We start from the raw sequence: 23,443 nt of genomic DNA, 5'->3' as shown, positions 1-23,443 counted from the left end.
CCTAATGGGTTCCAACTCAGCATAACACATTTCGACGCCTAACACAATAAATGGAGTGAGTGAGTGAGTAGGACTTTATGCGGCTTTTAGCAATATTCCAACAATCATGGCGGGGGACACCAATTATTGTACCCAAGTGGGAAATCGAACCCGGGTTTTCGGCGTGACGAGCGAACGCTTTAACCACTGGCCTACCCACCGCCCCATAAACTAAAAGGAGGACTGCTTAGTCTGGTGGGTTCGATTCTCCATGTGTACAATATGTCAATCAAATATCTGGAGTCCACCACTGTCATATGCATACGGCTACGAGTGATGCTGAACATTTGAAATATGGTTAATTGTGTCGTTTTGCCTCGGATTCTCGTAGTTATTGATTTCTCCGCATGCTCAATAACATATAATGTATAAATAGTGACGTCATACACAGCCAATCTATAACCTTTAGACCTATGGTAATTTACATGCGTGTGCATTGTAATAACCAATGCGGTAATTGAATCAGTGAAACGAATGCGGATTTTAGCTTTATGTTTAAATATCACAGACTTCATAAATCTTGGTATTTTCTTAAAATGTATATAGATTCTAGTCTTTGAATTTAAATAGATATTATACTGGCATTCAGCAGTTTTTCTGGTGTTTAACATGATATTGAAAGTTTATATTCTGCATTCAAATACAGAAATATTATTTTAAACTCATGAGTTACACACACATAATTTAGTTCCTGTCTTAAAGCATAATCGAAAGTTGAACAGTCGCTCCAGGTTCGCGACCAACTTTCGATTTCCGGTGAAAATGTGTCATGTGACGATGTAAACAGTCAAAATGGCGGACGACACAGAACTTCTTTGGGATCACGCGGCCGATGTCGAGTTTGAGAGTAGCGACATGGCGCAAGGGGCTAAGCATGGTCACTCTACATTCTACAGGTAGGCAAAGTGCCTGTGAGGGGGCCATGAAAAGCAGGAACGATCCCTGTTGACAGGCAACAGGTGCTTGATACACGCTCCCGCTGTGGTAATCTTGCTGTACTGTACTGCTTGCTGTATCGATACTGTACTGTAGTCAAGGACGGTGCCGTTCGCTCACATCATGCATGTTGTGTTGGTGGAAGTTGTACCGTTACTACACGCTTGCAGTATATATGATACTTGATGCTGTCATGTTCAAACAGGGGCGGTGGGGTAGCCTAGTGGTTAAAGCGTTGGCTTTACCCCACATGGGTACAATGTGTGAAGCCCATTTCTGGTGTCCCCCGCCGTGATGTTGCTGGAATATTGCTAAAAGCGGCGTAAAACCAAACTCAGTCAGTCAGTCAGTCAGTCAGTCAGTCATGTTCAAACACAAGAGTTACAGAATTTCGGAAATGTTTATTGTTCGAAGATGTTTACAGTTACACGAGGCCCAAGACTGTTTAATGATTATAAGTTCGAATCCCATTGTCATGTAAGAATGCACTGGGATTCTGTTGTCCGAATGGACTACAATTCATTATTAAGTGTTGTTTAAAGTAAAAACACCCTGGTGATGTACTGGTCAAAGTTTAGTTAAGTCCAACCCAGCTTTCACTCACTCATCCCTCTTTTGATGACCAAAAGCATGCAGATAGTTTGATTAACATTTTTCATTTCAGTTTTCTTTTATATAACTTAAGGTGAAGCATTTTCTTTTGCTGTCCTTTATTGTTGTCAAATACCATGGGGAAAAAGTACTGGAATTGTAATTGACCGGAACTGTGCACGTGTGATACTGATGTGTTGGCGATAACTGTTACACGGTGATCACTGTCGCTAGTCAGTACAGCTTGATTTCATATATGCTCAGACAGATGTTTTAAGTTTCATTGACAGTGTCATCCAAGCTGTAGTTATCCCCGATCTCCCTATGTGTTATATCTCAACTGGGTAATTAATAGGGGTGGGTATTGCAGAGAATTTTCATATTGCAATATATTGCGATGCGGAAGCATATATTGCGATATGTATTGCAATATATTGCAAGGATTATTTTTTTAACACAAACTACTTATAATCGAGTTAATGCTTGATTATAAAGCAAAAACACAACAAAATCACTATGATTGATTAACCTTTTATAAAAACTTTAAATCATGACAAAATAAAAATGTAAGTAACATTTGGCACTAATGAAACAGGGAAAAGAACAATTAAAAAAACAGAAATATCCGAAGATTTCCGAGTGTTACTGAAGTTTTCCGAATGCATGTCAAAATACCGGTTTTCAATCAGCGTATTGTAGTACGTATTGTTTTCATGTCTGAACCGGTAAATACCGGTAAACCGGTTATATTGCGCAGCCCTAGTAATTAATACTTTGTTCGTGAAATGACATCACCATTTCCATATCTCAAATCAGTCACTTCACTGTGGATGATGCTATGATATCCCAGAATTCTTATCATGTTCGCTACCACTGCTGCGTCAGTTGATAGTATAAGGGCGTATCCTCTGATTGATCAACAGATATAAAATACAGTTTCATCTGGGGATTAATTGAGAAATATAGTGAACTTTGTGAAACTTTAATGTTGCAGTTACTTTACAAACAGGCTGCAGATTAAGTCCATCTGGTTTATTTTGAGAACAATTCCAAACATTTGCTAGGATTGGAAGAAAAAGGAAGTCATTGTATGTCATTATGTTCCTGGCTTCTAATCCTGGCACAATTAGTCTATTTTTATGTTTTTATATTGCACTTTGGAACTTCATAAAAATTATTGTCCATCTGTTTTTTATTGAATTATTGCAATGGCTGTAATATCTAAGCATTATACAAAACCCTAAGGGAATAATATTTTCACATCACGCCTATAACGAAAAGGCTTGTGAAAATGACAACTTTGTGTTGTGTTGGTTGGTTGGTTTGTTGTTGTTTAAAGCCGCACTCAGCAATATTCCAGCTTAATGTGTATGGCATGGGTCTGTAAATAATCAAGCCTGGACCAGACAATCCAGTGATCAACAGCATGAGCATCGATCTACGCAACTGGGATACGATGACATGTGTCAACCAAGTCAGCGAGCCTGACCACCTGATTCAGCACGGCTTACTTAAGACTAACCTAAGTATTGTGTTGTGTGTCTTGCATCAACAAAAATTAAGTGAAACGATTCAGTTCAGTGGTACAACAATTGAATGGGCAAAAAAAGCAAATATTGCCAATTACAACCAACGAAAGTTACATGGAAAATCTCGTTCAAGGAATGTATGCATCAATATCCATATGAGGGAACAATAGCCCATCCATCTGCAACTGACAAAGAAATATGTTCCATGTCACACGTCTTTTAACAATCTAAAATATCCGGCAGTTACCTTGTAAAAGGAATGTACCGATCAATATAACATAAAGAAACAACATCCCATCCATCTTTAAATGACAAAGAAACGTGTTAAATGTCAATCTAATATTGTAAATTATATAACATTTGAGATATTATAACTCGTAGTTTTGCAACTGTTCACATGACTTTGTTTCTGGTTTTTCACTCTTGCCCCATTGGACAGTCGAAAGAACACACCTGACAACTATTTTCATGATGTCTGTGGTTCATTTAGGTCAACAACAATGAGCAATCAATCAACATGTTATTAGCTGATCCTTTAAACAAAGGATGTTATTTTTACACGGGCACTTAATGACAGGATGTGGGTATTTCTGTCTGCATTAAAAAACCCACATGCATGAACACAAACCGTTGACAAATCCACTGTGCAAGATAACAGTGAGTAATTGACTATCGTATTACTGGTTAATCTTTTAATCTATATTTTTTAACTCACCTGCTCTGCTTTACCACATCAGACCTGGTTGACGTATGTCATCATATCCCAAATGCTTTGACTGATGCTCATGCTGTTGATCACTGGATTATTTACAGACGGTTGCCATATAGCTGGAATATCGCTGAGTGTGGATTTAAACAACAAACCAACCAACCAACTCAAAGTTACCATGGTTACCAGTGTCCTCACAAATGTAGCTAAGTCTCATGTCCCCTTCTGTTGTGTTGGCTAACAAGTAGTCTCATGGCAGAAGCCATAAGTCAGTGCCCCTTTAAATAAAGCCCTGGTGGATGGTCATAAGGAAATACACATTCAAGTTTGTTTGAGAATCATGATTGGCACTTATGCAGTGAACAGTGTTACAAAAATCAGTTGGTTTTCGAAGGATGTATTGCATTCACTTTGCTTCACCATGTTTCCCACACTATTGATCTCTGGTCACCATGGTTACAGACAGACTGACAATTTATTTCGAGTATTCAAGGCCATGGCCCATATTACAAAAGGGTTTTAACAAGTGTCTTCATGCTGGTATCTTGTCACTGGACAAGACAAAAAAAGCTTTGGTTACACCTGCATATATTTCATTATACAATCGGGGTAGCCTAGTGGTTAAAGCATTGTTCGTCATTCCAAAGTCCCAGGTTCGATTCCTCAGATGGGTAGAATGGGTACAAAGTCCATTTCTTCACTCACTCACTCACTCATTCTCATTCACTCCCCACCATGAGTATTGCTAAAAGCGGAATAAAACCATACTCACTCACTCACTTTATGGAGGTGAGCTGCAGAGCCTTGTTACTCTAATTGTTAACCTGACCACGATTATTGTCATATCAGTACACCAAACCACATTCCACATGCCCTGGTAAGTGTTTGTAACCATTATCGGTGTTAGGTAAGCGATGTCAAGTGTCATAACAGAACCTCAACACATAACCTTGATCCTGTTTGTATTGGATCATATCAGGTCAGTTATCTCTGTAACTGTACCCGAATTATATCCACAAGTATGTGTGTATATATACTGCTGAGGTCTGTGTTACAGTGTATATATATGCTGAGGTCTGTGTTACAGTGTGTATATATACTGCTGAGGTCTGTGTTACAGTGTATATATATGTACTGCTGAGGTCTGTGTTACAGTGTGTATATATACTGCTGAGGTCTGTGTTACAGTGTATATATACTGCTGAGGTCTGTGTTACAGTGTGTTTATATACTGCTGAGGTCTGTGTTACAGTGTATATATACTGCTGAGGTCTGTGTTACAGTATATATATATACTGCTGAGGTCTGTGTTACAGTGTATATATATACTGCTGAGGTCTGCTGAGGTCTGTTACAGTGTATATATATACAGGTCTGTGTTACAGTGTATATATATACTGCTGAGGTCTGTGTTACAGTGTATATATACTACTGAGGTCTGTGTTACAGTATATATATATACTACTGAGGTCTGTGTTACAGTGTATATATATACTGCTGAGGTCTGTGTTACAGTGTGTATATATACTGCTGAGGTCTGTGTTACAGTGTATATATATACTGCTGAGGTCTGTGTTACAGTGTGTATATATACTGCTGAGGTCTGTGTTACAGTGTGTATATATACTGCTGAGGTCTGTGTTACAGTGTATATATATACTGCTGAGGTCTGTGTTACAGTGTGTATATATACTGCTGAGGTCTGTGTTACAGTGTGTATATATACTGCTGAGGTCTGTTACAGTATATATATATACTGCTGAGGTCTGTGTTACAGTGTATATATATACTGCTGAGGTCTGTGTTACAGTGTGTATATATACGGCTGAGGTCTGTGTTACAGTGTGTATATATACTGCTGAGGTCTGTGTTACAGTGTGTATTAATACAGAATGCAAGTCTTCAGGATTGGGCCTTACATGTTTAAATGTTTCACCATGTCAACATGGTTTTAAAATAAACACAAATCAATTTAAACACAATCTAAGACTGGCCAAATTCAGGAAGAATTTGTTTCATTTCCTTGTCCCTTTTACTATTAGATAGAGTGAGTGAGTTTAGTTTTATGCCGCTTTTAGCAATATCCCAGCAATATCATGGCAGGGGACACCAGAAATGGGATTCACGAATTGTACCCATGTGGGGATTCGAACCCGGGTCTTCGGCGTGATGAGCCAACGCTTTAACCACTAGGCTACCCCACCGTCCCCCCTGTCATTAGATCCCTTATTGCCAGGCCGTGACTGGGGTAAGATAGCCTTGCTCCAAGGCTGTACTGAGTGCTTTTCTCACGGATGTATTGTAATTCTATCCCTTAAAGAGGCAAGTCTAGCACACCAGTTTGTTAGTCTGACAAAGTGTTTGAAATCCATGTTCTTTGGTTCCAGTGCCCTTTGCTATGAACAGAGTGTGATATTGGTTGAATTTTGCTTTATGTGGCATAAAACCTCACTTGCTCATCCACTGGCCCACTGACAGCAAATCACCCATTTGTTGGGTCCATACCTAATACAATGTACACAAGTCTTTCCTAAATACTCACCTCTTTCACTCAGCATTTCACTAGACTTTCAGGATAGTGTGGATATAAGTCTCTGAATATATGTAATTTTGATAGTAACTGGGTGGTGGGGTAACCTAGAGGTTAATGCATTCGCACTCCACGCTGAAGACCCAGATTCGATTCCCCACAATTGTACAATGTGTGAAGCCCATTTCTGGTGTCCCCAGATGTTGTAGTGATATTGCTGGAATATTGCTACAAGTGGCTTAAAGTTAAACCAAAACTCACTCACTTTGATTGTAACATTCAAATTGAAAAGGAGCCCCAGTTAGATGAGAAATTCACCTGAACCTCAGGAAATCTAGATTTGCTTCATTCAGGGTTTAGCACTGCATGGAGAGCTAGGCAGTAGGGATCAGGGACTGTGAGACGGACCATGTGGATATGTGGTTTCAACTTTGTCATAATGTCAGTGAGCACCTGTCGATGAACAGCAAGCACTTGAGATATCAGTTCTTATTATCCATATTTTTTTTGGGTGGCGGAAGGGGGCAGGGAGGGGGAGTGATAACAGGTATGTGATAACTTGATAGCTTAAAATATGATAATGAGTACTGCAGCACGTACATTGTTATCGAACCATATCTGTCGCTGATGTATGATCAAGTATACATAGTGAAATATGAGGACTTCTTGACCTATCACTGTCTGTGGTGGGTAGTAGTGTACCCTGGTCAGTGGTATATCTGTCATATCAAACCAGCAGTTATCACACACGGTGAGATACCAGGTCAAAGTGTACACCTCCAGGCTGTCTGCGTGTAACTGGAGAGGAAGTTGGAATACCGAGATATAGTGGTTTTAACATGGACAGGTTTGGGATAGGCTTTTCTTAGTCTTTCCTTTGAATATATTCACTGGTTCAGTATAATCTTCATGTATTTTTTAATAATATTTTTGTGTATTAATATGTATATATTAGTCAAATGAAGGTATGAGTGGCTCAATGTTCCAAAGCACCAGAATTTGATGTGAGGCATTGCATCACTCACTCACAGTCTTACTCACTCAGTCAGTCTCACTCACTCACTCAGTCAGTCTCACTCACTCACTCACTCAGACCCATGAATGAAAGAATATTGCTTTAAGCTGCATACAGAACCTGTGAAGATGTGGGCTAGAATTGGTCTTCAATAACCCATGCTTGTTATAACAGGCGATTAACAAGATCGAGTGGTCAGGCTCACTGACTGGGTTGACACATGTCACATTGTCCTAATTGCGTAGATTGATGCTCATGGTGTCGATCACTGGATCGTCTGGTCCAGAATTGATTGTTTACAGACCACCGTCATATAGCTGGAATATTGCTGAGTGCGGCGTTAAACAACGAACAAACAAACAAAACGAACTGACAGATACAACAAGCAGGGCGTTTTTATTCTTCGGGTGTATATTTAAGTCGAAATACGGTTATAGCAAACTAAAATATATATCGTATAAAATGTATCTTTATCATATATCGACCAGTCTGTAATGTTGCTGAGTATGGCTTAAACAACAAACAAAACCCACTCACTCACTCACTTGACAGCACTCACTCACTCACTCACTCATTCACTCGGGGCAGTGGGGTAGCCTGTTGGTTTGATTCCCCACATGGGTACTATGTGTGAAGCCCATTTCTGGTGTCCCCCTGCCGTGATATTGCTGGAATATTGCTAAAAGCTGTGTAAAACCATACTCACTCACTCACTTCATTTCTGTTTCAGTGCTGACAGTATATATCTCAGCTGTGAGCAGGCACATGAACTGATCAGTGTCCTGGACTCCACAAGGGAGATAATCCTACATTACTTGGACAATGTTGAGGTGTGTTTCAATAAATCTTATAATTAACTTTGTGAATTTGAAGCTTTTGTGATATGGCTGATTAAAAATAATGTCCAAACAAGCCCATGAAGCCCATGTCCGGATTTTAATACAAAGATAAAAATAAAGTCAAAATTAGCATTTTTATTAAAGCAATTTTAATACTAGTTTAATGCTATATAATAATACTATGGTTACATTTTCTGAGTTATATTCAGTTTCAATTTTAAGACAAATACACACAAAAAATGTATTCTGTTCATCCAATCTTACTGGTCAACTAACAATTCTTATGCCATGAAACAAAACAAAAAGTGTGGCCAGACAAGAAAATTGGTTAGCTGTCGATTCTTTGAATGTTTCTGATTTTCCAGGAATCTCAGTCACAGATCACGAGAGCGAGACAGGGAAGGCACAACAACCGCTGTTCCCCATGTTTTCGAGTACTCAAGCAAAAGGTTTTCCCCAAGATCTCGAAAAACATCTCTGTAGTTACCATAGTCCTCCAGGTGAGAGGATGGCATCAATCGCATTTAGTGCTATAACTGCAGTACTGTTGATAATACTGTTAAACTTAAATAAAAAGCTTGTGGGAGCACAAACATGGATTTATCTGGTACTGCTCTGACAGTGATTTTCAGTTATGTGTAAAATATACACTAGGAACTAATTTTGTGACTCTGTTGAGATAACTTCTCTTTTTTTCAACTTTTTTTGCTGTTAACAAGACCAATTAATAGAATGAATTTTTAATGCTTAGTTTTATGTTACATTTTTGAAAGGAGCCTCAAAACACATTGTTAAAATACTTATTAATTTATGAAGGTAAGGCCAGACCAAGTTTGTTTCATGTTTTATGGATCCGCCAGTCATATTTTTTCAAGAATAAGAAAGAAAATAAAAATATATTTTACCCCGCTCAAAAAAATAAAATCCTGATGTTTTTGTTGGCCAAAAATGTAAACTTACAGGACAATTTGTTTTAGATTGTTTTTTGCCTCATATACACTTCATAAATTGCCAAAAGTAAAATACTTTTAGTATTTAGAAGGAATATTACTTTGACTGGTGATTCTATTTTTGGGTTTTTTTTTCCTCCTGCCTTTAGGTTTTATGAGGACAAAAATCCATAAAACAAGTAATAAAATTGATCTGGCCTAATTAAATATCTAAATTAAAAAAAACCCAAAACAACAAATTTCCCAATTTGTCTACCTTAGGCACTTTGTTAAGAGTCCTGAATATTTTGGTGACTAGCTGGAACCATACTGTAGCTTGATTCATTAGTTGAAGACCCGTGAAGATCCGGGTTAGGTCTTCAGTAACCCATGCTTGTCGGTGAATAGAGTGATCAGGCTAACAGGATCATCATATCCCAATTGGTATGGGTGGTCAGGTAGCTGACTTGCTGACTTGGTTGACACATTGTATCCCAATTGCATAGATTGATGCTCATGCTGTTGATCACTGGATTGTCTGGTCCAGACTCGATTATTTACAGACCTCCTCCATGTAGCTGGAATATTGCTGAATGCAGCATAAAACAACATTCATTAGTTGAATATGTCAACTACAAGCAGACTAGCATGAATTTCAAAGGCTGAAAACCATAAAACTATACCTAATTAGCATACGGCTAAACAGTTCCTTTGTTATAATGGAATCTGAAACTTTGAAAGTTCAGACTGACTCAGGGGCGGTGTGGTAGCCTAATGGTTAAAGCGTTGGCTCATCATGCCGAAGACCCGGGTTCAAATCCCCACATGGGCACAATGCGTGAAGCCCATTTCTGGTGTCCACCGCCGTGATGTTGCTGGAATATTGCTAAAAGCGGCGTAAAACCAAACTCAGTCAGTCAGACTGACTAATGTCTATATGCAGACAACAAGGACACAGAATGATGTAACTGATTATCTCATCCAGTAAATTGGTAAATACATTTTGACATGAGCTGCTCCTGTTATATGTGACAGTAACCATGGTAACTGGTTGCTTTTCTTGCAGGCCTTGAATCTGGTGATCCTTACACTGATTGACTTCTGGCCCAGGAAGGACGACCAGGTGGTGATCATTGTGGTATGCTCTTTGAAAAACATTCTTCCTTGAAGCACTCACAATCAAATATTTAAAGGCACAATGTCACACCACACTTCTCTAATAATTAATAATGCATTTCTCTCAATAATACTAACTATCAGTATTCAGATAAGCTACCAAAAATTTATTCCCCAAAATTACGTATTTAGATTACAATATTAAATCAAAATGTTTGAATTAATTAATGCAACGTTGCATTAAATCGACACTTGCGCCCTCTACTGGTTGAACATTATTTCAACCGAACCCCACAGAGTTATGTCCCTTGGAGTGTTCTTTACGAATATCCTACGCACAACTTGTGAGTGTAACCAGTTCAGCAAACACCAACAACACCGTGTGTGATCGTTTTCAATGTACAGAGCAATCATTTACGCAAGTGTATGAACTGTTTGGAAGCTGTTTGCCTGGAAGTTTCGATTATCGATTTCAGGCAAGTCGTAAGGTATAATAAGTCTTTTATTGCATCAGTAGGAAGCTAAAGTGAGTGCATATGCCCCCAATATATATACTGTAAACGTATTATATTTCGCCAGGTTTTATTTTAATGCTTTTCAAAAAACATTTTAGGTTTATACACCGCGAATAGTAATATAGGCCAAAATATTGTCAAAAATGGGTGACATTGTGCCTTTCAGATTCAGTACTGAATGTCTGTTAAAACTTCTTTGAGTGGCATTTTAGAAGTTGAGAAGTACAATATAGAACAACCTTTATGGAGAACAACTTCTTTATTCGTGAGTGCGACGTTTCGATACAGATTCTTGTACCGTGCCAAGCATCTATCCGTAAAGGTTGTTCTATAATGTCTGTTAAAATTGAACAAACTTTATGGATAACAACTTCTTTATTCGTGAGTGCGACGTTTCGATACAGATTCTTGTACCATGTCAAGCATCTATCCGTTAAGGTTGTTCTATAATGTCTGTTAAATATTGAACAAACATTATGGATAACAACTTGTTCTTTTCTGGAGTGCGACATTTCGATACAATTCAGATACAGATTCTTGTACCGTTGTCAAGCAGATATGTCCTCATAATAGAAGAAGTTGTCATCCATATTGTACGTCCCAACTTCTAAAATGCCACCCAATGAATGTCTGTTGTATAAGATTCATTGTTCTCATTGGTCCTGAGCACAGGTGCCATGAAAAACATCCGAATGTAGTACATGTATTTCAATTGTTTACTTTCTTGACGAGATTTCAGTTTTGAAATTGGTCACAATTAGCCTTCTAATACATATTTCATGAAAAAACCTGTTTTACCATTTTATCTTGTCATGGAAATCTGAATATCCCACCCAAAAGTTGAGTAGTATATCACCTGTCTCTTTGTTGCTGTAATCTTGAATACTGTTTGTTTTCAGAGTGCTTCGTCCATGATACTGCTACAGGTGTTGAACCTGGTAGCTCTTGTGTATACGTCCGGTGAGTAGCAGACTGATGGCACTGCCAGCAGAATACATACAATATACTATCTAGCGACTTTAAGATTCCGAGTCCCGTGCTAGAATTAGAACCACTGACCTACAGATCCAAAGACCATGCTTATTCCACGTGACCAAAGAGGTTTACCCCATTAGCATGTATGCCCTGCTACAATGGCGCTATTCTTCTGAAGCAATATTGCCATAGATATTTTGTGCTTTGTTTTGATTGGACTATGCATAAGGCTCAGTAACTCCACACTAACTTAATTGCAGGCTAAAGTCCTGCTACAATCCACATGCACAGGGTGTCTGAGATATACAACTTTTAGATAAACGTGATCAGATCATCTTTACTTGGTGCTGCTATTTTGTTTGAAGCAGATGTATGTGATATGCGAGATAAAATCTGGTCATTAGGAGAGACATAGAAGAGACATAACTCATAATAGCCACAGGTGATGCTGTCATCAAGCAATGAAATTTAGGGCTGTGCAATATTACCGGTATAGTATCTCGCGATACGATTATCGGGATATGGTTCAGATTCTGCAATGTATTGGGTCATCCAGAGTTAGCTCCCTTTGAATTATCTGCCCTCGATTTCTATGGCAAAAAAATGTGCTCTAAACGTGCCAAATATACTTTTATTTCTGTTGGTTTCATGTAACATTTTACAAGTGGAAGTGTCTTTTAAGTGGCTCCAAAAGTGCCAAATATTCTACCAAATGCTTTATGTTTACTGGGTTTGAATGGTTTCATTTGGAGGAATTAAGTGGTCTCCAAGTGATAAGATTTCTATTTGGACTTACAGTAGAGGCTCTGGCTCTGAGTGACCATTCCACAATTCACAGTATTTTGTTATTTTTGTTTGTTTCATAATGGGACATAAGACATCAATTCATCATAAAGGTCTAAGTGTTATAAATTTTGTAGGACTGTATAAAGACATTCTAGTCATGGATCTTAGTTATTGGAGGTCACATGCGATTTTAAGCTCAAATAAGCTAAACTAAATCATGTTTTTGTTTAATTTTGCAATAGTTCATGTTAACACATGTTTATATTGGAGTTGAATCTGAATGAGTGAGTGAGTGAGTGAGTTTAGTTTTACGCCGCACTCAGCAATATTCCAGCTATATGGCGGCGGTCTGTAAATAATCGAGTCTGGACCAGACAATGCAGTGATCAACAGCATGAGCATCGATCTGCGCAATTGGGAACCGATGACATGTGCCAACCAAGTCAGCGAAACTGACCACCCGATCTCGTTAGTTGCCTCTTACGACAAGATAGTCGCCTTTTTATGGCAAGCACATGGGTTGCTGAAGACCTGTTCTACCCCGGATCTTCACGGGTCGAATCTGAATGAATCACTGACATACAGTAACAATGATTACATACTGTTGAAGCAAACAACACTGACCAAGAAAATCATATCATACTCCCACATTTATCATTTGTTGCAATTCCATATTAAGGCTCTATATCATTTTATTTTTCTGTAAACCATTTGCATACATCCATACTCAATGGGGACGGGGAGCCTGAAAGTATGGTGTAACAGCAACTAAGAAGATGATGTCGCACACAGAGAGCTATTATGAATTTATGATGTCAATATATCACAATGTGTATTGCAATATCTCTTAAATTATTGCAATACATAGCAATATGAGAATCAGGGCAACATCCAGCCCTAATAAAATTCTAGGATTTGAGGCAAGGATTTGAGAATTTTACAGTCAGTTATCTCCCTTGTGAAGATGGGGACATATTTGTCAGTATGAGTACAGGTTTCCGGGCATGCCTACTCCACTTGGGAAGCTTTAGTGTTCATTCCAAGGCATACTCAATGTTTGATATGTAGAACTTGTTCTCCAACAAACAGTATCTTAAACTGGATGAAGTGTAATTGGACAGTTCCCTGCCACATTATCTTGTGTGTGCATACAATGAAAGAACTACAAAAACTGAAATATGCCATTGCCTGACTCCTTCAATCAACTTTCAATCATTTCCTGTTTCAGCCTCACTCTGACGAACAGCCTCATTCTGAAATACGCCCTCACTCTGATGCTATGTTCTATATGTTCTATTCCCTATAATCTCATGGTTTAAGTGTTCATGTATGAAACAACTGCATCATCCTAATGTCTCTTGGTTATAGTGTTGCTGGCTAAGTTGTTGCTGAGGCGTCGAGTTACGGCCTTCGTCCTGGCACAGAGCTACATATCTTCCCTCTTCCTGTTTGCTGGTCTCTACACACTCACATACAGACTTGAGGTAGGTGTGAGTGGCCAAGTTGTCCAACCCGTGAAGATCTGGGTTAGTATTGGTATTCAGCAACCCATGCTTGTCGTAACAGGCGACTAACGGGATCTGGTGGGCAGGCTCGCTGACTTGGTTGACACGTCATGGTATCCCAATTGCGTATATATATATTCATGCTGTTGATCTCTATATTGTCTGGTCAAGACCCGATTATTTACATACCACCGTCATATAGCTCGAATATTGCTGAGTGCGGCGTAAAACTAAACTCACTCACTCACTGTTCCACATAGAGGCTTCAGGTAGGTGTCTGTATCTCCCAATAGTCCCATATGCTTCAGGTAGGTGTCTGTCTGTCCCATATGCTTCAGGTAGGTGTCTGTATTACATACAGGCTTCAGGTAGGTGTCTGTCTCACCTGTATGCTTCAGGTAGGTGTCAGTTCACATAAAGGCTTCAGGTAGGTGTCTGTCTCACCTGTATGCTTCAGGTAGGTGTCTGTATTACATGGCTTCCTACCTCACCTGTATGCTTCAGGTAGGTGTCTGTCTCTCCCATATGCTGGTAGGTGTCTGTATTACATACAGGCTTCAGGTAGGTGTCTGTCTCACCTGTATGCTTCAGGTAGGTGTCAGTTCACATAAAGGCTTCAGGTAGGTGTCTGTCTCACCTGTATGCTTCAGGTAGGTGTCTGTATTACATACAGGCTTCAGGTAGGTGTCTACCTCACCTGTATGCTTCAGGTAGGTGTCTGTCTCTCCCATATGCTTCAGGTAGGTGTCTGTTCCACATACAGGCTTCAGGTAGGTGTCTGTCTCACCTGTATGCTTCAGGTAGGTGTCTGTATTATATACAGCCTTCAGGTAAGTGTCTGTCTCACCTGTATACTTCAGGTAGGTGTCTGTATTACATACAGGCTTCAGGTAGGTGTCTGTCTCATCTGTATACTTCAGGTAGGTGTCTGTATTACATACAGGCTTCAGGTATTTGTCTGTCTCACCTGTATGCTTCAGGTAGATGTCTGTCTCATCTGTATACTTCAGGTATTTGTCTGTCTCACCTGTATGCTTCAGGTATTTGTCTGTCTCACCTGTATGCTTCAGGTAGGTGTCTGTATTACATACAGGCTTCAGGTAGGTGTCTGTCTCATCTGTATGCTTCAGGTAAGTGTCTGTCTCACCTGTATACTTCAGGTAGGTGTCTGTATTACATACAGGCTTCAGGTATTTGTCTGTCTCACCTGTATGCTTCAGGTAGGTGTCTGTATTACATACAGGCTTCAGGTATTTGTCTGTCTCACCTGTATGCTTCAGGTAGGTGTTTGTATTACATACAGGCTTCAGGTAGGTGTCTGTCTCATCTGTATGCTTCAGGTAAGTGTCTGTCTCACCTGTATACTTCAGGTAGGTGTCTGTATTACATACAGGCTTCAGGTATTTGTCTGTCTCACCTGTATGCTTCAGGTAGGTGTCTGTATTACATACAGGCTTCAGGTAAGTGTCTGTCTCACCTGTATGCTTCAGGTAGGTGTCTGCCTCACCTGTAAACTTCAGGTAGGTGTCTGTCTCATCTGTATGCTTCAGGTAGGTGTCTGTCTCATCTGTATGCTTCAGGTATTTGTCTGTCTCACCTGTATGCTTCAGGTAGGTGTCTGTATTACATACAGGCTTCAGGTATTTGTCCGTCTCACCTGTATGTTTCAGGTAGGTGTCTGTATTACATACAGGCTTCAGGTAGGTGTCTGTCTCACCTGTATGCTACAGGTATTTGTCTGTCTCACCTGTATGCTTCAGGTAAGTGTCTGTCTCACCTGTATACTTCAGGTAGGTGTCTGTATTACATACAGGCTTCAGGTATTTGTCTGTCTCACCTGTATGCTTCAGGTAGATGTCTGTCTCATCTGTATGCTTCAGGTGTTGTCTGTCTCACCTGTATGCTTCAGGTGTTTGTCTGTCTCTCCCTGTATGCTTCAGGTAGGTGTCTGTATTACATACAGGCTTCAGGTAGGTGTCTGTCTCATCTGTATGCTTCAGGTAAGTGTCTGTCTCACCTGTATGCTTCAGGTGGGTGTCTGTATTACATACAGGCTTCAGGTGTTGTCTGTCTCACCTGTATGCTTCAGGTAGGTGTCTGTATTACATACAGGCTTCAGGTATTTCAGTGGTGTCTGTCTCACCTGTATGCTTCAGGTAGGTGTCTGTATTACATACAGGCTTCAGGTAGATGTCTGTCTCATCTGTATGCTTCAGGTAAGTGTCTGTCTCACCTGTATACTTCAGGTAGGTGTCTGTATTACATACAGGCTTCAGGTATTTGTCTGTCTCACCTGTATGCTTCAGGTAGGTGTCTGTATTACATACAGGCTTCAGGTATTGTCTGTCTCACCTGTATGCTTCAGGTAGGTGTCTGTCTCACCTGTATACTTCAGGTAGGTGTCTGTCTCATCTGTATGCTTCAGGTAGGTGTCTGTCTCATCTGTATGCTTCAGGTATTTGTCTGTCTCACCTGTATGCTTCAGGTAGGTGTCTGTATTACATACAGGCTTCAGGTATTTGTCCGTCCGTCTCACCTGTGTGTTTCAGGTAGGTGTCTGTATTACATACAGGCTTCAGGTAGGTGTCTGTCTCACCTGTATGCTTCAGGTAAGTGTCTGTCTCACCTGTATACTTCAGGTAAGTGTCTGTATTACATACAGGCTTCAGGTATTTGTCTGTCTCACCTGTATGCTTCAGGTAGGTGTCTGTATTACATACAGGCTTCAGGTATTTGTCTGTCTCACCTGTATGCTTCAGGTAGGTGTCTGTATTACATACAGGCTTCAGGTAGGTGTCTGTCTCATCTGTATGCTTCAGGTAAGTGTCTGTCTCACCTGTATGCTTCAGGTAGGTGTCTGTATTACATACAGGCTTCAGGTATTGTGTCTGTCTCACCTGTATGCTTCAGGTGGAGTGTCTGTATTACATACAGGCTTCAGGTAGAGTGTCTGTCTCACCTGTATGCTTCAGGTAGGTGTCTGTCTCACCTGTATGCTTCAGGTAGGTGTCTGTCTCATCTGTATGCTTCAGGTAGGTGTCTGTATTACATACAGGCTTCAGGTGTTGTCTGTCTCACCTGTATGCTTCAGGTAGGTGTCTGTATTACATACAGGCTTCAGGTAGGTGTCTGTCTCACCTGTATGCTTCAGGTATTTGTCTGTATTACATACAGGCTTCAGGTATTTGTCTGTCTCACCTGTATGCTTCAGGTATTTGTCTGTCTCACCTGTATGCTTCTAGGTAGGCGTCTGTATTACATACAGGCTTCAGGTAGGTGTCTCACCTGTATGCTTCAGGGAGGTAGTAACGTCCTTTAATCACCTGGGATTGTAGGTCTGAATCTCCGTTCACTCTGATTATGCCTCTGTGTTCATCAGCACCAGATTCGTGCTTGTGGGTTTCACCAAATTGGTAAACGTCTGAGGCCTGCTTAAATTTAGCAATCCTCCAATATTAGCCTGACATACATTTAATACTGTTTAAAGCAGCATTAAACCTCACTCACTCACTCACTTTTCCCAGATTGTTCTTCTGTTTCTGATACCGTTCTTGTATGTTAATTCTTACCTAAAATTCCACAGCCAAATTCATGGAAGTTTATCCAGGAAGATCTGATCTCTGATCCTGTCTTTGTGGTGGTCCTGTATGCCAAATTCCTCTTCTTCTCCGTTTCCACGGCAACATTATGTGGTAAGCAGACATCATGGGTACATTCTATGAACAATCGGGGCGGTCGGGTAGCCTAGTGGTTAAAGTTGTCGCTTGTCACGCCGAAGACCAGGTTCGATTCCCCACATGGGTACAATGCGTGAAGCCCATTTCTGGTGTCCCTCACTCACTCACTCACTCACTCACTCACAATGCAAACTGACAAGGGGTGTGTGTAAGCATGATTATTGGGGTTCCAGGATGGAGTCAGTATGTGCAGGGATTCCTCTCATGTGAGATTGTTGTACATGTTCAGAAGCATGCTTTAAACAGCCAACATTCCTCACAGTTGAAAGTATTTGTGTCCTTATTCAATATTTATGCTAATAGGATGCATTATTTTGTATCGTGCAAAACCCTGGCTGAATGATTTAATCATTCACTGAGAAGCGTTCACTTCAAACTAGCTGATGTGAATCCCCTCATAAAAGACAATCTTAACAACTTCTTCTAAATATTTGAAGCTGCATTTTTTACTTGTATACTTGTTTTCACCGATGCCTTGTTTTGTGATAAAGGGATACCACAAGGCCGACATGCTAGGATAATGTGCCTCTTTGGTGTATCACTATCAAACTGCAGCATGGTATCTCAGTGAGGTAGCACTATAAAACTGGCATAATTCTCGACTAGTACAAGCAGTGACACACATGCTCATGTATTCACATTGTTTAATAACCTCGATCAGAGTGTTAGACCTCAATTCACGTCATCTCATCTTTTCAGGATCTGACAATGCCCTGAATCACAGTGTTAGACCTCAATTCACGTCATCTCATCTTTTCAGGATCTGACAATGCCCTGAATCACAGTGTTAGACCTCAATTCACGTCATCTCATCTTTTCAGGATCTGACAATGCCCTGAATCACAGTGTTAGACCTCAATTCATGTCATCTCATCTTTTCAGGATCTGACAATGCCCTGAATCACAGTGTTAGACCTCAATTCATGTCATCTCATCTTTTCAGGATCTGACAATGCCCTGAATCACAGTGTTAGACCTCAATTCATGTCATCTCATCTTTTCAGGATCTGACAATGCCCTGAATCACAGTGTTAGACCTCAATTCATGTCATCATCTCATCTTTTCAGGATCTGACAATGCCCTGAATCACAGTGTTAGACCTCAATTCATGTCATCTCATCTTTTCAGGATCTGACAATGCCCTGAATCACAGTGTTAGACCTCAATTCATGTCATCTCATCTTTTCAGGATCTGACAATGCCCTGAATCACAGTGTTAGACCTCAATTCACGTCATCTCATCTTTTCAGGATCTGACAATGCCCTGAATCACAGTGTTAGACCTCAATTCATGTCATCTCATCTTTTCAGGATCTGACAATGCCCTGAATCACAGTGTTAGACCTCAATTCACGCATCTCATCTTTTCAGGATCTGACAATGCCCTGAATCACAGTGTTAGACCTCAATTCATCTCATCTCATCTTTTCAGGATCTGACAATGCCCTGAATCACAGTGTTAGACCTCAATTCATGTCATCTCATCTTTTCAGGATCTGACAATGCTCTGAATCACAGTGTTAGACCTCAATTCATCTCATCTCATCTTTTCAGGATCTGACAATGCCCTGAATCACAGTGTTAGACCAATCAATCTCATCTTTTCAGGATCATCCCTGAATCACATCTTTTCAGGATCTGACAATTTTCAGGATCTGACAATGCCCTGAATCACAGGGTTAGACCTCAATTCATGTCATGTCATCTTTTCAGGATCTGACAATGCTCTGAATCACAGTGTTAGACCTCAATTCACGTCATCTCATCTTTTCAGGATCTGACAATGCCCTGAATCACAGTGTTAGACCTCAATTCACGTCATCTCATCTTTTCAGGATGTGACAATTCCCTGAATCACAGTGTTAGACCTCAATTCATGTCATCTCATCTTTTCAGGATCTGACAATGCCCTGAATCACAGTGTTAGACCTCATTTCACGTCATCTCATCTTTTCAGGATCTGACAATGCCCTGCCTAAAGACTGGTACAACTGTATATTTGCCGCAGCTCAGGTACGTCTCATCCGGCCCAAATACGGGTAATGGTTGATAGCTTTTTGATGGTTTTGTTAAATATAATAGAATGAAGAAGAGTAAACAACATCCTTAGGGAGTTCTTCACGACTTGATTTTATTGAAATAACCCTCGGTTGAAGAGATATATCAGTCATGGTACTCTTATAGAACATGTCAATTTCTTATCACACATCATCAGAGTTATCTCCCTTACCACTTCCCAAGGAGGCTCCTCACTGCTGTAGGTCACAGCTCCCCATTGGTAGGCTAATTGTTGAACTCACAATCAACTGATTGTTAACTATGATGACACTCTTGACACCAGTAGGGTCACTGGGGTAGCCTAGTAGTTAAAGCATTTGCTCATTAGACCAAAGGCCCAGGTTTGATTCCCCATATGGGTATGAAGTGTGAGGCTAGTTTCTGACCATGAAATCAGAAACCTGGGAATCAAACCTGGGTCTTCAGCATGACAAGCAGACACTTTAACCATTAGGCTACCCCACCGCCCTGGAACAGTCATAAAGATGCTGATATAGGTCCAAATGTGACCAGGAATACCAGCCAACTATTGTACATTTATATCAAAACCCAGCAATTATCTCCCTTTGGAATACTGAAATTGACCCTTTTTATTTGATCATCATGCTGTGTTACATTTATGCTGCCTTGGAAATAGAATATGTTTTTCAGTAATCTAACATTGTATGAATTACAGATGCTGCTAAGTTTTGTCTACTTTGCCTCCATTCTGAGTCAGTCGATGATGCCAAAACTTGCCGACATTATTCGGAATCAAGAATCACAACAAGGGCCAAGGTCATCCCCAAGGCCAAAGTCGGCACTGTCGGACGGAGACGCTATGATTCCTTCAGCCCACAAGGAAATGTGGCCCCTGAATTCTCAGTCAGTGAGTACCACTTATAACCTATAATGGATACTGACCATGTTTTGGACAAGACTTGCTTTTGTTGTAATAACTCCTGAACAGGTTTTATATTATCCAAGCAAGACCTCATATCGGTTAAGAGGTTATACTTTTTCCAAGCAAGACCGCATATCGGTTGGGAGGTTTTACTTTATCCTAGCAAGACCTCATATAGGTTAAGAGGTTTTACTTTTTCCAAGCAAGACCGCATATCGGTTGGGAGGTTTGACATTTTCCAAGCAAGACCGCATATCGGTTGGGAGGTTTGACATTTTCCAAGCAAGACCGCATATCGGTTGGGAGGTTTGACTTTTTCCAAGCAAGACCGCATATTGGTTGGGGGGTTTGACTTTTTCCAAGCAAGACCACATATTGGTTGGGATGTTTGACTTTTTCCAAGCAAGACCGCATATCGGTTGGGAGGTTTGACGTTTTCCAAGCAAGACCGCATATCATTTGGGAGGTTTGACATTTTCCAAGCAAGACCTCATATCGGTTAAGAGGTTTGACCTTTTCCAAGCAAGACCTCATATTGGTTGGGAGGTTTGACATTTTCCAAGCAAGACCGCATATCGGTTAAGAGGTTTGACATTTCCCAAGCAAGACCGCATATCGTTTGGGAGGTTTGACATTTTCCAAGCAAGACCGCATATCGTTTCATGTTAAATATGAAACAAACACTTCCTCTGTTTTAGATGGCGAACATGTTGTGAACATTGATGACGAAGAGAACAGATGACAGGGTGTATGATGCAGACAAGAGACATCGCCAAACTGTGTTCATTTGGTCAGGACTTTCAGGCGCTCCATTCTACAAATACCTAGTGCTTCTAGTGTCTGTTTGAACCAAAGTGGCCTTACTGCTTGTGCAGCTCCTGCTAACATTTTGTGTGTGTGTGTGTGTGTGTGTGTGTGTGTGTGTGTGTGTGTGTGTGTGTGTGTGTGTGTGTGTGTGTGTGTGTGTGTGTGTGTGTGGCCATCTAGGGTGGTGTGGTTTGGGTGCAGCCATGTTTCAGACAGCTCAATGTGGTTTTGGGTGCAGCCATGTTTCAGACAGCTCACGGAACAACCTGTCATCCTCTTTAAAGAAACTTGAGAAAACTGCACTTGACCCCATATCGACTTTCGAGTATATTATTATTTTGGGTATCATCAGTTTTCAGGAGTATGTATGAAATGTGTGTCTATACATTTAACGCCTGTTTTCAGCCTACGTGTGAGGACAACAATGTTCTTCAACCAATTAGCTCCCAGGTTACATCTCACAAAAAGCAGTGATTCTCACTGATGATTGAAACATGTGCCCAAACTTTGCAATATTTGCTCTTAATGTTGTTAAATATTGGGCAGCATTTGCACAAAAATCAATTCATAGAATACTGCTCATTTGACCATAAGGTTTTCATTATACTTCTGTGAGTATACATAGCCTGTTTGTATTAGCTGACTAAAGTGGACCCATGACAAGACTACAAGCGAAGCTGGCGTACGTTCACAGGTGATAGAGGAATGTATGTGTATACAAACCCATGAAATGTGCAGTATCATTCCACACGACAAAACTACTTTCAAAGCTGGCATGCATTCCCAAGTCAAGTGAAGTCAAAGTTTGTTTGTAGACAGACAAGATACAGATGAAATACAGTATATATCCAAGCACACATGTCATGGAGGAGCTTAGTGTATACAAACGCATGAAGTATTGCCAATATTTCTGGTTTTGGCTGTGTGCAGCGTCCTTTCAACAATTCAGAGTCTGCCTCAGATGTGTTGTGTTGCATCGTAGACCCGACTGTTTTATCCAGTGATATTTGTTTTGTTATAGGTGGTACAGACACGTCTTTACTCATAAAACCAGTTGTCTGACGGGCCATGGGAACCATGACTAGCTTGTTGTCTTGTACTGACAGTTTCAGACATTGGGTGTTTGTCTCGAAAGTAAAGTTAAAAGAACAATTCCATTATGGTAGTGCAGATATTTTGTAAATCCATTTGCTTACCAAGCACCACATAATTGACATTATCTACACCAGTTGATGGAAAGCTTGTGCAGACAATGAAGTTGTAACGATTGTATAAATGTTTCAAGACATAACACTGTTAGGGCGGTAACGATGCATCGAACTATCGGTGGATTGCAATTTTTGAGTCTCCAATAGCAATTAATCGATGGTAGAAACGAAAAACTATCGATGCATCAATAGTATCGATTGTTTAGTAATTGATTTCTGTTGGTAAATGTGCAGAGCAAAATACAGGATCATTGGGTGCAGACTTGTAGCTTCATTGAGTTTATGTTTTATCTGTTTACATGATCTGGGTTTCAAGTTTCTTGTCAGTTATCAAAAGAGACTGAAACTACTTCAACTTGTTTCTATTTCATATAAACTATACATTCATTTGGGAAATAACTTCAAATGAGACAATTCAAGGAGAAAAACATTATTGCAATAGTATTGCAATAGTTAATCGCAATAGTATGTTCAGACATGAGATTTTTCCGTGGATTTCCGTTTTTTTTGTTTCATTTTGAACGTTTTGAGATCGATGTAAATCTGCATTAAAAGACCCCCAAGATCCCCGGCTAAATTTTCAGTGTTTTTTGTGCTTTGCCATTCTCATGTCTGAATGTTGCAATAGACTATCACTATCGCAATAGTTGGTTCCCCCTCAATAGTCATCCCTGGGGCGGTGGGGTAGCCTAGTGGTTAAAGCGTTGGCTCGTCACGCTGAAGACCCGGGTTCGA

At 40.2% G+C, this 23,443-nt stretch overlaps 1 protein-coding gene across 1 annotated transcript; it reads left to right on the top strand.

Moving 5' to 3' along the window:
- The first annotated feature begins 831 nt into the window (after positions 1-831).
- LOC124280348 lies at positions 832-21,715 on the top strand. The gene is made up of 10 exons (XM_046716254.1): positions 832-935; positions 8,080-8,179; positions 8,554-8,688; positions 10,184-10,255; positions 11,648-11,708; positions 13,878-13,993; positions 17,598-17,706; positions 19,710-19,765; positions 20,487-20,678; positions 21,392-21,715. Exons 1-10 carry the CDS (start codon positions 832-834, stop codon positions 21,407-21,409), a joined length of 963 nt encoding a protein of 320 aa, XP_046572210.1. The 3' UTR covers positions 21,410-21,715.
- The last annotated feature ends 1,728 nt before the right edge of the window (positions 21,716-23,443 follow it).

This window comes from Haliotis rubra, unplaced genomic scaffold, assembly GCF_003918875.1.
Source record: "Haliotis rubra isolate DU_JTF1 unplaced genomic scaffold, ASM391887v1 Scf265, whole genome shotgun sequence".
NCBI lineage: Eukaryota > Metazoa > Mollusca > Gastropoda > Lepetellida > Haliotidae > Haliotis > Haliotis rubra.
Note: the sequence above shows the minus strand (reverse complement) of the source record. Positions and strands in the feature narration are given on the sequence as shown.

Excerpts from the sequence above, each read along its gene's own strand:
- LOC124280348 (XM_046716254.1), top strand. The coding sequence starts at position 832 with ATGGCGGACGACACAGAACTTCTTTGGGATCACGCGGCCGATGTCGAG. Across the intron at positions 8,180-8,553 it reads ATTACTTGGACAATGTTGAG|GAATCTCAGTCACAGATCAC; the intron begins GTGTGTTTCAAT and ends CTGATTTTCCAG. Across the intron at positions 19,766-20,486 it reads GTATATTTGCCGCAGCTCAG|ATGCTGCTAAGTTTTGTCTA; the intron begins GTACGTCTCATC and ends TATGAATTACAG.